Source organism: Pituophis catenifer, unplaced genomic scaffold (assembly GCF_029215685.1).
Source record: "Pituophis catenifer annectens isolate HBS135680 unplaced genomic scaffold, rPitCat1.0.hap2 SCAF_3, whole genome shotgun sequence".
NCBI classification, from domain to species: Eukaryota; Metazoa; Chordata; class Lepidosauria; order Squamata; family Colubridae; genus Pituophis; species Pituophis catenifer.
The window spans coordinates 169,390,142-169,405,337 of NW_027256883.1; the positions used below are offsets into that span (position 1 = coordinate 169,390,142).

The following is a 15,196-nucleotide window of genomic DNA, read 5'->3' on the forward strand; positions in this document are numbered from 1 at the left end:
CAGAACTATTCTTAAGCGGCAGGCAGCTAATAAGTTGGTTTGTGACAGACAAGCCAGAATTCAACAGGGATTTCAACGGTGTGTAGGTGCAGGTGGAGATTATCAGACTAATTTTTAGCTATCAGGCAATTAAAGGCAAAGTATCTTCAAGCTTGGTGAGAGGAATTCCCAGTCCTGATTCAAATAAATATTATGAAACGGTTAATGTGTCCAACTAAGATCCTTTTCACACCTGATCCTAACTGCAGCACAGCATTTTCTTCTTCTTCCTCCTCCTCCTCCTCTCTCCTCCTCCCATACCTAAACTTAAAATTGTTCCTTAACTGTGTCAGTGGTTAAAAATGTGACACAGGTTCTGCCATGGATACAATCTGATATGCTTCACTGAACATTTTGTTGATGGAACAATTAGAATGGAAATAGCCTGGTAACAGTTGCTCACTTTTAGCTAATGCAAGCATGCCTCTCTCGCCCCTTTCTCCCTGGACTTTGTCTTCCACAGTCATTCATAGGACAGTAGGAAGCAGTCCTACTGATTGCTTCAAACCAGTTTTTTTCCGCTATGCTCAGCTTGGAGACCTGGAGCCCCCTGGAAAAGTCATAAGTGGTGATCATATGAGCCCAGGTCATTGCAACTTTTGTAAATATATGCCAGTTGCCAAGCGCCTGAATTTTAGCCACAGGGGAGGCTGCAACAGTCATAAGTGTGAGGATTAGTCTTAAGTCACTTTTTTCAATACTATTGTAATTCGGTCGTTAAAGAAATGGTCATAAATCAAGGACTACCTCTATTGCATTTGTTCTTCGTGAAGGGAAAGGGGACACAAGTCCTGGAGCCACAAAAAACTGTCAAGCCCACTCCTACACAAAAAAGAAAAATTGCTAGTATTCCATCATTTCATCCATAAGTAGTTACAGAGAAGAGGGGACCAGAGATAAATCTTGTCAGTTTTGTTCTAGCTCTGTTGCTTTGGGTTACAATATGAGTGAAGACAATTGCAAGATTTACAGTCTAAACCAGGGGTCTCCAACCTTGGCAACTTTAAGCCTGGTGGACTTCAACTCCCAGAATTCTGGGAGTTGAAGTCCTCCAGGCTTAAAGTTGCCAAGGTTGGAGACCCCAGTCTAAACACCCCAGATCAATTCTAGCTCTATTTTGAAGTAGAATTACTTGGATGGTGTATATTTGTGGGACATAACAAATACGAATGGTTTCTGAACCATCTTTTCCCTTAAAAGACCTGTAGATAAAATGCCACTTAAGCTGAATTTGAGGGAGACACAATAAGGCAAGATTTCTTGTCAGTGGGAAAGGAGATGATTCATAGTTTTACAAAGCCTCATTAGTGGAAAACTGAGATGTTACTCTTTTTCTTTTTGCAAAAAATAGAAATAATTTTAGCTGCTGAATGTAAACAATACGTGGAATTACATAAATCAGGAAATTATTTTGGAGTGGTAAAAAGTATCCTAATGGTAGTGACCTATGATTAAAAGCTATGCAGGCAGTAATGTAATAGCACATGGTCCTGTCATTTGATAGTCCGTGTTTTCAATTATATATTGCAACTGAAACAGCTCAGTATTTTGAAACCTCCCATTTTCAATGGATTGAAACCTAGTAGTTTTCAGAAACAATGGAAGTTGTGCTTTACAGAAGTTGTGCTTAACTTGTGTCTCTTGTTCTGTATGGAGGAGTAAGCAGGAAAACTTCCCATGACTGAATCTATGACCATAGAAAACAGACACATTAAAAATTCCAACAAGTGACCTATTAAAGAAACCTATTAAAGTGACCTATTAAAGACACCTGGGTCTAGATCAGGAGTGTCAAACTGGCGGCCTGCAGGCCAGATGAAACATGCGCAGGCCACCCCTACCCCCATGAAGGGGAAAAGCATCACAAAACATCACGTGATGGCAACATGATGCTGCAAGTTTGACACCCATGGCCTAATTACAGTATTGAATTGGATGCCTTACTTACTCTGCAAATGGTTATTCAAGTTCACATCTGGTTTAAAAATAAATCTAATAAGTGTAAAAGTTCTGAAGTTGCCATAAACGCTCAGTTTCAAAGCTGGCCATCATGTTAGTCTTTCTGGCCATAATGAATTCCGTTATACATTTATTCAAATAACAATTACGCCAGAATGTGTCTGTGTATATTATCATACCCAGATCTCCATTCCTTTTTCATTCTGTATTTTGGTTGTCCTTTTTATTTTGATGATCTATCAATAGTCATCTTCATTAAAATCCCCCTCTCCGTCCAGCATGTTAATTTTCCATATAATGGTGATCTTGTTTGTTTGTAGAGAAATATGTGTGAACCTTACCTGCATTTGAAGTGGAAATGGCAAGAAGCTGGTTCTCCTCAAAAGTTTTTTGTGGGAACAAGATTCAGTATATTGTAACCACTAAATATTTAGTAACAAAAATGTTAACATATTCTCAAAAAATAATATACTTCGAAGTTAATTTTACTCAAAGAACAGCATATGATTTTCTACAGGGGAGAAAAAAAAATATCCTTCCCTTAAATATTCAGCTAACTAACTCAAACTCAATTAATTGAATAAGTATCATCAAGCTGAAGGGAGTGATTTCCCCCCTCCCTTTTTAAAAGGGAATGAGTCTAATTACTTTAATTAGAACTGCTATAATTGTCTTATTTTCTTTGTGGGGCTCAGTTTGCTTAATTGCTTTGTTGGGAATAGTGTGAATTGCTAATATCTCCTGGTTGCAGGTCACTAGTGGCTTCCTTCCAAAATCATCTTTATGTCATACACATTGGCAGACAGGAAATTGTCCTGTCACTTATTGGTAGAGGTGATAATGGATCCTTTAGGTGATAGAAATACTCAGCAGTGGTTTAATTTTGGAGAATTAGATCTCACCTATTTGGGGTTGTCAAATCTGGTTTGTTGGTTTGGACTCAAATCCATCTTGGTCAAAGCCAGCTAAACCCCTCTACCCCGAGATCATCATTATTTAAGGCAGGAGTGTCAAACTTGCATCATCACATGACGTATAGCGACTTTTTTCTCCATCGCTAAACTGGGCATGGGTGTGGCCAGCACGTGACGCATCTGGCCCGCAGGCTGCGAGTTTGACAGCCCTGATTTAAAGGCAAGTATGTGCATGGAAGTGTAATTAGACTTAGTGATTAATTATATAGAAGATATTCTTGGATGGGAACATGAACAAGAATTGTTGGAAAAGCCATTCTATATTTCTTTTACTAAATAATTAAACTTTTATTCCAGGGAACAAGAGAGGCAGCTTTTCCTCTCAGAAAGATGGAAATAATTCCTTTAAATCTGGAAACTGATTTTGTTTGATGGTCATTGCAGAATTTGTGGTCTGCCAAATAGTAGCCAATATTAATTTGAACATTACCAACTTTCCACTATAATAGCAAAATGGTGATTCCAGGAGGCCTTGTGAATGTGATTAAATCTGTGCTGATCGTGTATCTTCTGCCAGGGGTTTGGGGACATTTCTAGTTGTAAAAGGACAGTATAAGATTCCAAGGCTGAAGTTCCCTATCACTGAGAGGAAAGTTAAATTTAAATATAAAAATACTGGAAACTTTTCCTCCACAAGGCAAGGAAAGTAGAATGAGGCATATTCAGCGTAAAACAGCCAAGAAACAAAGGTAAAAGATATTCACACAAGCCTTCTGTTTCTTTTTTTATAGATAGATAATCTTTATTAAATTAAAAAAAACATTAAAATAAAGTTCGAGATAAAAAGGACTGATACATGTTGGAACATCATGTGACAGCATATTATAGTTTACAGAAGACAGTCTTTCATTTGAGGGTATCTAAGTCCAAATTAAAGATAACCACAAAATTAAAGAGAGTGGAAATTGTTAGGAACTGTTCATAAATACTGTATATGTAAGTCTGTCTCTCTCTCTCATATATATATATAAGATGTATCCATATATATATATGGATATGAAAAGTAAAATGTCATTCTGAGAGCATATGGGTACACATGTAGCACCTGTTGAGAACACCTTAAACTAAACTCATCTTGTTCCAGGATTGTGTGACCATTTTTGGTCCCAGGAGAAGGCATAGCTGCTTTAAGAGATTCCTATCAAGTGTTAAGCGTGTATTCATATGTTCACTGAATCACATTTCCCCCTTTGAATCCAGATTGCTGCTCATTCCTGAAAGACAGAAAGTGCACACGCACACATTATGCAAATCTGTATGCCCTTTTTTACTTATATAGAAATGACCCAGCCTAGAACTAGTAGAAAACATTTCAATTTTCAAAGTAATGGCTTTTTCAATCTGTAATAAAAAACAGTGAAAAATTGTAGCATCTTGAAGAATAATTGCACTTGCAATTGCACTTAGACTTATATACCACTTCACAGTGCTTTACAACCCTCTCTAAGGAGTTTACAGAGTCAGCATATTACCTCCAACAATCTGGGTCCTCATTTTACTGATCTTGGAAGGATGGAAGGCTGAGTCAACCTTGAGCCAGTGAGGATCGAACTGCTGAACTGCTGGCAGTCAGCAGAAGTAGCCTGCAGTACTGCATTCCAACCACTGTGCCGCTCACATAGAATTATTGTGAAAGCCACTTTTTATTTTTTTGCTTCATGCTGCAAAATCTGTCATTGATTAGTTTATATACATGTAACAATTATGTCACAATGTGTTGCAATACCTTTTTCTTGTCCTATAATATTATCTTTCTGAAGAAAAAGGTCATAAAGTGGGGGAAAAGTCCATTTAATGTTGGGATCAGAATATAGGCTGAACCAACAGATTTTAGTTCTCCTCAGTAGGAGGATGAAGTTGCACTCTGGAGTCCCTGCATGACACTTCTAAGACATTGAAGACATCACAGCAGAGGTGGATTTCAGCAGGTTCTGACCAGTTCTGGAGAACCTGTAGCAGAAATTTTGAGTAGTTCGGAGAACCTGTAGTAAAAATTCTGACTGGCCCCGCCCCCATCTATTCTCTGCCTCCCAAGTCCCAGCTGATCAGGAGGAAATATGGATTTTGCAGTAACCTTCCCCTGGATTGGGGAGGGAATGGAGATTTTACAGTATCCTTCCCCTGTCATGCCCACCAAGCCACGCCACTCCCACCAAGCCACACCCACAGAACCGGTCGTAAAAAATTTTGAAACCCACCACTGCATCACAGGCAAGTTGTCTGTATCCTAAACCATCTTCTTCATACATAGCTAACATTTGAAAGTTGGTTTGATACTAATCCAAGGCATGGTGACATTGCAAAATGATTCATCCAACAGATGAAGCTAAGCAGAGATAAGTTTAAATGCAAAATAAACTGAAGGTCTTTTGTAGTTTTCTGTCTCATTTAATTTGATTTTAAGAAAGAAATTGTGGGATACAAAATGCTACAGCTAACTGTTTATTGTATAATAGAATCTGTTATCAAGCTATATTCTCTCAAAAGGGAACATGTTCCAAAATGGGACTTTTCTGCTATCAGAGCGAGGTAGCAAAGCCGATCTGATTGTTCTGCCGGTCAAATTCAATGTAGTACTGCTTAATAAAAGTTGCACCGAGAAGCCAGAGAGGGCCTAAAGGAGGAGGAATGTCAAAAGCCGAGAATGCCACAACGCAGAGGTCGTCCCCATATGTTGAATGCTGCAGAGAAAGCAATCCAAACAAAAGGAAGTAAATCAGCAACATGCCCTGAGTAATGCCTAATAATGTAACATCATGAACCGCTTCCCAATTTACTCGCTGTCAGACCTTTGATTTCATCACTAGCTCTCAAAAGTCCCTCCCAAATTTATTTTCTCAGGACTTTGACTTTCCAAGTTTTATCTAAACCTTGTTGCTCGCCCATATTTGTTCCTTTTATTGCAAATCATGGCTCCAGATCTTACCTTGAGAACATAGGTAGAACTGCTGAGTGAGTAGGTCATATCACCAAGATGGAAGGAAATGTCAGGCAGCAAATGAATGTTTTTACATTCAACGACATACTGTGAGAGGATAAAGGAAACAGAAGATAGAAAGGCTTTTAATTCCTATGTTATAAGTCACAGTGCTTCAGGTAATAGGAAAAGGTTTTACGTCTGCTTTTCCCAGCTGATAATGCATCACTATAGAGAAGATATCAAGATGGGGAACCATCTAACAGTAATTTTTCCAATTCCAATGGGAGTCTCTCCTCCTTATCCAGATTTAATCTAGATTTTTCTTAAGCAACCTTGCAGTTTAAACTACTTAGACTATACACTTTTGAAGTAGTTTTTTTTTCTTTTTTCAAAGAGGGAAATGTGCTAAAGTTGGACACTTGAAATTTTAAACAGTAGGGAACCTGGACAATACATGAAAGGGACCAGAAATCAAATGTGTTTCATATCTCATTGCTGTTTTTTAGATTAATGTTTTCCCATGATTAGAAAAGAGGACCAACTTTTAGAAAGTTATGCTCAGATGTCTTACCTTTTCTTCTTCTACCAAAGTAGCTCCTATGGTTTTCATCAGAATAGATACTGCACTGGCTGGCCCACTAATAAGCGAAGTGCCGGTATCTATAGCTGCTGTGCATCCTTCATGACAAAACACTATATCATTTTCTATAGAAACACTGCAGAGAAAGCAAAAGAACATTCAGACATTCCTGTACATTTGAAGAATAAGCCTCATGTATATCAAAATAAGAAACAAAACACAACATTGTCATTCAAGGACTTGAACTCCTCAGATCTGCATATCGCAATACAGGTAGTCCTCAACTTATGACCACAGTTGAGCCCAAAATTTATGTTGCTAAGTGAGAAATTTGTTAAGTGAGTTTTGTCCCATTTTACGACTTTTCTTGCCACATTTGTTAAGTGAATCATTGCAGTTGTTAAATTAGTAACATGGTTGTTAAGTGAATCTGGCTTCCCCATTGACTTTGCCTATCGGAAGGTTGCAAAAGGGGATCACATGACCCCGGTTGTCATAAATGTGAGTCAGTTGTCAAGCATCCTAATGTAAACCACATGACCCTGGGGATGCTGCAATGGTCATAAGTGTGAAAAATGGTCATAAGTCACTTTTTTCAGTGCCATTGTAACTTTGAACAGTCATTAAGTGAACTGTTATAAGTCAAGGACCACCTGTAGTTTGTAAGAGGAATTTGTTAGCATTTCATAAAAGACGGTCATCTTGGGAAAAGCTGATTTCCAAAATGCAATTAATGTTTCATATCTTTAGTTGACTCAAATGACTTCCCCCTTTGGATTCTTGATTTTATAAGTCTGGCATTACACAGAACCTACCCCTTAAGATCAACGTGCCAGTAGCCTTCTCTGCTAATATCGACATAGTGGAAGTCTCCAGTGTAGTAAGAGGGATCACTGCCACCCAGGATAATCTCTCCTCCAGTGTTCAACTCTGAGTGTCTAGGTCAAAGGGGAAAAAAATTCACAAAACAGTAATTTTATTCTTGCTCACTTTTGTGTGCAACAAGGTTTAGCAAGCTTTGTTGTTAAAAGCCTATAAAGGACAGCCAATTTGCTTTTAAGGCAATGTCTAACAAAAATACTCAAGCGTAAAGCAAAAGTCATGTTGCCAATGAGATAGAATTTATTGAAATTACCTGTGATTCACAATTTCAAAAGATACAAAAGAGAGATTTGTGGGGATGGGGGTAGGAACCAAGTACAGAGATGATGCCTGCTGCAAAAAAACCACACCAATCATGATTTCAGGTATAAATTTCCCCTTGATAGACAGTATTAGACTATTCCTTGCTTGGGTCTATTTTCTACATAGTGAAATGTTTACTGGCATCTTTATGGCAAACTAGGGGAAACACTTCAAAATATCCAATATTATCAGTGTTAATTCTGCTTGCTCCTACGCTGCTTGCTCCTATGCTAAACTGTAATCCTGAAAAAATATTCCATATTGCAAATCAGTCATATTCTCTGGCAATAGCCAAGACCTCTCTGAGCCCCCATCCAAATTCTAAAAGAAGCTTCAGACACTGGTGTTTAGCCAACATTCTAGGATTGAATATTAGTGAACTTTGGGACAAGTTAAGGGGACACACCCAAATGTCTTTAAAAAAATATCAAGCATATCTATGGATAGCACATTTTCTGAAAAAAAGAACCGCTCTCTGACAGTGAATCCAAAGCACAATCAAATTATGAATTGATCCAATAATTTGAAGTATGGGTTTTATATTCCTAAACAAAACCTACCTGCTATAGTAGACAGAGAAGACCTTTTCTGACAAGACCTTTTCGGATATTATCTTATCAAAAACTGGGATAACCCCATCAATGGCTTGGCTGGGGTATCCCATACCAAGCACTCCATCAAACCGAGCATAGATGAAAGGATAGCTAGGTAGTGTTCTAGCTTCCGCAAAGAGTTGGATGATAGGAATATCAGCAACCTAGAGAAAAAGCACACACAAAGGAACTGTAGAGCAATAAGTTGAATGCATTCTTCACAGGGAATAAAAATAACCCTTAATTCTTTAATTCTTCCTTTATCTTTGCTCCCCCCCACCTCACTCATACACACCCACATATACTTTTATGTATAGTTAAGTCATTTTTGCTTCAATCCCAGTAATTGTTCAAGTGACTAAGGGACCTGTTATGTTGTCCTTTAGTGCCATGTTTTATTAAAACTGCATTTTTATACATGCTCATTTGGCATTAGGTGAGTAAATGTTAATGGGTTGCTGCTTATATGATTTTCTCCTTTTGCATTACTATAGCTTGAGCCCCCGCTCTATTACAGCCTGATGCTATAACTAACTGAATATTCTAAGACATATAATATATATCTCTTTAGATATTTACTGTGAGAACAAGGCACTCAACCTGTGTGTTCCTTCCCCCCCCCAAAAGAAGAATAATTATTATAAAGCTTCCAGTGATTTCTTTTCAATGATAAAAAACATAAGTCTGATATCCCTCAAATCTTGAACAGTGCAAATGGGATGAATGTGGTTAAAGTGCCACAATACAAAAAATTGAGATTCTCCTTGTTTGTAGCCCTCTGGTTCAGTTTTCAAGGCCTGTGAATAACCTGGCATTTGCCAGACAGCAGGAAAGCACTTCCTCCGTTTCCTTCCTTCAGAAGCACAAATGCTTATCATCCTATTAGCACTTACTCTGACAATGTCCTGGCTAAGGAAACCCTTAATATATCCTTGGGCATATGATAAAACAATTTCGGTTCCATTTGGCTTGTATGTACTTGATTCAGAGGAATCGTAACGATTGTGTGAGACTGAAAGAAAGAAAGAATATTAATATATAGAACATTAATTGGTTTGAGACTGTTCAGGCATCATCAGGAACAAGTGCCTTAAATGTCAACCTCATACAGCTGGTATATTCAAGAAGTAAGAATCATACAGATTTCAGAAAGTCACACCGTACAATATTTAAATGCTAGTCAGGGGTAAACACATAACAGTAAATCTCCAGGCAAGCATAATGCAATTAAGTTAAAGTCCTTCTCAAACATTTCTTCCCTGTAGCTTCCCCTCCCTCCTCTCTCAAAAAAATATTGGACTGTGCTGCCTCTCTTCACACCAACTAAATATGCCTCTGCCTGTCTCACAATCTCTCACAGCTAATGTTCAAACAATCTTATACATATTTATTGAACAGTGTTCCACTGGATACCATCCCATGCATGGCCATTGAAAATGGGATCCTTCCCTTTGTAGGCTTACCCACACATCTTTGTACCAGGTCTGAAGATGCCCCACATATCTTGTGGAGAGAGCATATCCTCATGGTGGAGCCTTCACTCTCCAACCCAGTGCTGAGGCAGAGTGAAAGTACATCAAGACATTGTGGTAGAAAAGTGAGGTTTTCCATGGGAAAACAAGGAAATTCTCTCACATGTCATGAAACTCTTGTCTTTGTAGGATTGGTGACCTGCTGGGTTCCAACTGGCCCACTGTGGGCCTATCTAATCAGTGGTGGGATTCAATTTTTTTTACTACCAGCTCTGTGGGCATGGCTTGGTGTGCGTGACATGGCCTGGTGGGCATGGCTTGGTGGGCATAGCAGGGGAAGGATACTGTAAAATCCCCATTTCCTCCCAATCAGCTGGGACTTGGGAGGCAGAGAATAGATGGGGGCAGGGCCAGTCAGAGGTGGTATTTACTGGTTCTCCGAACTACTCAAAATTTCCACTACCAGTTCTCCAGAACAGGTCAGAACCTGCTGAATACCACCTCTGTATCTAATCCATTCCAGCTGGAGCTGTCTGTGTCTTTATGGCCATTTCTGCTTTGACTGCCTGAGAACTCCCCATACAACTTATTTTGCTTTAGTCATATTGACACAAGGACTAGGGGAAACATGATAGCAGTGTTCCAATATTTGAGGGACTCCTACAGCGACAAGGGGGTCAAACTATTTATCAAAACACCAGAAGCAAGACAAGAAACAATGGATAGAAACTAACTAACCAAGGAGAGAAGGAACCTATAACTAAGGACAAATTTCCAAACGGTTAGAGCAATCAACAATGGAATTGCTTGCCTTCAGAAAATGTGGATGCTCCATCACTGGAGGCTTTCAATAAGAGATTGGACAGCCATTTGTCTGAAATAATATAGGGTCTCCTGCTCAAGCAGGTGGTTGGACTAGAAGATCTCCAAGGTCCCTCCCAACTCTGTTATTCTATGAAATTCTATGACTTCATGGAGGACCTTCCCAACTTCTGGGGAGCTATCCAGACTTTTGCTTATATTTTTAGACCAGAACTAAGCTTAACCAGCCCAGCCCTGAATTTCTGTGTCAAGCCACCAGTAATGGGAAGATTCTCCTGCTCATCAGACCTGCAGCCGTAGATCAAATATTGTAAACAATTAGAATGCAATGCAGGCAGAAACAGTGCAGGCATGGAGGCTGCAAATTGGGAACCCTGAGCACCAGGGAATCTGTGCTTGCTTGTGGGGCCCAAGCTAAATTTATTTATTTATTTATTTATTTATTTATTTATTAAATTTTTATACCGCCCCCTCTCCCGAAGGACTCGGGACTCACTGACCCACAACATTGTTGGGCTTCATTACAAATTGTTAACTCCACTGTTGCAAGGAGGGCAAATCTGGCAGAAAGGGTAATTAGAAGTGAGAGAAGGGATATTAGTGAATAGGAAAAAAGGGGCAGAGGGTTAGGAGAAGTTTGAGGAGTTGCTGCCCTAGTTTATAATGGGGCAGGAGAATTGTAAGTTTTTAACATCATTCACAATGTGAAACTAAAAAGGATTGTTTTCTCCAACACACCTGAAAGAAGTTCAATGGTTTCCTGGAAAGCCTTGCTATGGATTTCAATAACAGCAGCAGAAGCTAATTGTATCTCTACTTACTAGCCTGAGATATACTAAAGGTAGGCCCTGGAGACATTGGTTTTCTGAAAATGTATTTTCTTCCCATCTCAAGGACAGAAGAAAATGCATCATTGGAGCTGTATGGAAAAGCCCCGAGGATGGAGAAATAGTGTCTCACTCTTCACACAAGGTGTTTTCATAGGAACCAAACTTCCCTTGACCCATTGCAGAAGTTCCATGGTGATTGCTTTGCTATCATTGTTCTGAGGATAACAATTCTCTAGACAGATCTCCAAAATCAAGTTTTATTTCCCATGGAAGTACATGGAAAACAAAGATGAACAAAGCAATGGGAAAGAAGGGGAAGATAAAATGTATAATGGACCATGTATAATGGACACTGGATTTTATTATATAGTTGTCATTTATTATTTTATACTAGAATTCTTAAGTGTATATATACCGAGTGGTTTTATTTGTTTCTGGTCTAAGACTGTAATAATAAATTGATTGATTGATTGATTGATTGATTGATTGTCTCACTTTTTGACCAGCTGGGTAGATTAATCAATGACCAGCTGACTTGATTGCTTAGGGAATATTTTATTCAAGCTAAGTGTAAGATTCTTTCTTTCTTTGAATTCAGTGCTCTGTGTTGTGTAGCATATACTATATTGTTTGCAATATAATTTAGTGTAGTGGTTAAGGGGTTGAGAGGTGATAGTCCTGCCTTAAGCATGAAAGTCAGATTGAGCCAATCGCTGTCTCAACCCAACACCCTACCAGGATTAATGTTGTGGACAAAACAGGAGGAGACATCAAGCATCAAAGCACTAGATATTGTGAATTTAATTATATTAATGATTTAGTACTCATTTTTTCTATATTAATATTAACATCCAAAATCATGTGTAATATGCAGTGCTATCTTTTAAATTATTTTTCTAATTTTTTTTAATACACTAAAATATCAGGACACTTATTATTCATAATCCATCATTAATTTAGCATATGCTACCACTCATGGCTGCAAGTTGGTAATTGTGCCAAGTATCTTATGTGTAAATGATAAGAAAAATCTATTTTAGGATATCAGTGTACTGTGACAGGAATAAAAATACCAGTTGTATAACATTGTTCCACATGCATAATGGAAAAACATGTCAGGGGAGAAACTTCATATGCTGTTGTTACATGTTTCCAAAACTTACCACAGGCACTGAACAATGGAGGGCATTGGTGGGATGGTACCCAAAGATTAGCTGACCCTGTGTCAAAGACAACCTTGAAGATCTGGGCTGGGGTTCCAATACTTATTTCACCATAATACTGCAACTGAAAGGCACATCATAACAAAGAGCAGAACAACATTTTTGTTAGAGGAAAAAAAAATCATAATTCATTCCATCAATATCTGTATAAAATGTTTGACTAGTCTTTATTTGCTGACTGCTTTCTTTAAGAACATATGACACACTTACATCCAAGAAGTTTGTTAGAATGGTAGGTGCTGTTTTGTTATGAAGCTCTTCACCAAGGTAGTAGATATGGTGCTTCAAAGAAGGAAGAACATCTGCCACTTTCATGCCCATCCCTTGCAGTGTTTCTCGGATTGAGGGCATTTTTTTGAGTGAAATTCTGACAGGTAGAAAAAAAGACCATGGTAAAACTGGAAGGTGAATCAGATACAGTCACATTTGCAATAGATGTGGAGGTCAACAGACACAATTGCCAAGTTACTAGTGTGACCAATAGAGAAAGTGTTCGGCATATGATGATGTGTTTTAATAAATAATTAGGAAGTGACAAAGCTCTATTTTAGAATGCTACCTGATGGCAAACATACAATGCTAGGAAAGAATGGTATGATAGGTGAATGCTACTTCTGAAGCTTTTTTGGGAGACTGAATCCAAAATATTGAACTGCCAGAACTGCCTGATCATGGTGTTGAGGAATGAAAAAATAGAATATTCTTTTTATGATACCACAGGCATAGAAAGTATATTTGGACAAAAGAGAGGAAGGTAGATGTAAACCAAAACATAGGGATGGAAGGAATGAAACATTTGGCATTTTCAACAATACCTGTAAAGGAGAATATTTGTAGCTCGGGAGTGAAATGAGAGGTCCTTGATACTTGCTGAGCTTGGTGATTTTCTTCCAGACATTTCATTACCTAAACTAGGTAACATCATCGGTCCTCATGCTGTGCTCATGGTGTTACCTAGCTTGAGTAATGAAACATCTGCAAGAAAACAACCAAGCTCAGAGAGCATCAAGGACCTCTCATTTTCAACAATACATCTTTCCAGGACCCACAAATTCCACCCGAACTTCTTTTTTGAGGGGGCACTTTCTGCAGGGGTGGGTTCTACTTGCCTTTACTACAGGTTCGCAATGGGGCCGCGGGGTTGGTGGGTGGAGCCTCCCGCCGGTTTTACTACCGGTTCTATAGAACCAGTCCGAACAGGGGGCAACCCACCACTGACTTTCTGGTAGAGAGAAGTGGCAAAAAATAGAGAACCTCAGCATAATCCTGCACTGAATAACTTCAACCCTCTTCAGAGCACAGTGACTGAATCCGTGATAAAACCACTGGGTGTACTTAGCAGTTAGAGCTCCCAGTTATCAAAATACGTTTTCTTCTTTCCTTCCCTGGTGTCTACCCACCTTGACATTTTCTTTTTGCAGAGAGACATTGGGGAGAAAGGTAGCAATATCGGGAAAAATTATGTATGTCTAGATTCTGAGCTACTAATGAGTTTTTGGAGGAGTTAATTCGATTTAGGTTTCTTATTTATCTGTCCAAAGTAGCCCTCATTTAATTCACGGCTTGGTGAAATCCAACTGCATTCCCAAAGCAGTTGTTGCTAGGATTTGAAAAGCAGACAGGTAGATAGAACTGCTCAACAAAGTCTATTCCAAAGGTGAGTAGAGCAAATGAATACAGAGAGTTATATGCCTATCAAGGTTTTGGCTGAAGAATGTTGCTGTTACCCAGATGGAATCCTGTTTTCTCTCTTTTGCCTGCTTTTCTATAATAGCCTTCTCACCAATTAAACATTTCTAGTCTGGTGTAACCCCTCCACCCTCCTTCCCACAGTCAGATTAATGGGATGTATAGTTGTGGCTACCCTGATTTGTATACCAGCTTTCTTGTAACTAGCTTGACAAGCAGCCTGAAGCTGGCTTGGTTTGATATATACCAATGTGTTGCTCCAGATGGCAGCAGATACTTGCAGTGGATTGGCAATGCTGTAGTTTTAAGCTTTTCTGTTTTGAAAAAACCTTTCATTTGCTTTTTGCATCATATTATTGATGTGTTATTATCTGGTTGTTGCACTGGTCAATTACTAGGTGATATATTAAAAAAAGAGATAGTCTTACCTTTGGAAGGCATCACTGGAAAAACACAAAAAGCAACAGATAAGCAGAACAAACTCCCAACTCCGCAGCATTGTTCTGTTGGATGGATGCTGTTTTTTCGAGCTGCTTTTTTTCTTGTCTTGTGTGAACAAGGAAGCCCGTTCTAGTAGGCTTTTATAGCTAAACATGTCCAATTTTTAATTTTCTGCTGAGTTTTGATTGGTAAGAAAGCAGTAATAAATCTTGCCGGTTGGCAGAGGGAGGACTAACTTTGAGGTACTAACTTTGACCTTGTTTCCTGGTAAAGGTCAGTTTGGTCAGCACACATTAATATTTGTGTCCACTCAATCTCTTATTTATGTGTACTATTAGCTCAATATATGAGACCCAGTGAGGCAATATGAGAACTTACTTACGCACCTTAAATTTTAAAATATTTCCGTAGTAGGTCAGTCTTGCCCTGTTAATGTAACGTTCTAAAACCTTGCTACAACTACAATTCT

General features: G+C 38.7%; 1 protein-coding gene across 1 annotated transcript; it reads right to left on the reverse strand.

The window, feature by feature from the left end:
* Positions 1 to 5,491: 5,491 nt before the first annotated feature.
* REN (renin) lies at positions 5,492 to 14,881 on the reverse strand. Its single transcript, XM_070939760.1, has 9 exons — positions 14,715 to 14,881; positions 12,808 to 12,964; positions 12,538 to 12,661; positions 9,144 to 9,262; positions 8,218 to 8,414; positions 7,288 to 7,410; positions 6,464 to 6,608; positions 5,899 to 5,997; positions 5,492 to 5,653 (listed from the first exon to the last, which is right to left on the reverse strand). The coding sequence occupies exons 1-9, from the start codon at positions 14,879 to 14,881 to the stop codon at positions 5,492 to 5,494; spliced, it is 1,293 nt and encodes a 430-aa protein (XP_070795861.1).
* Between the last annotated feature and the right edge of the window lie 315 nt (positions 14,882 to 15,196).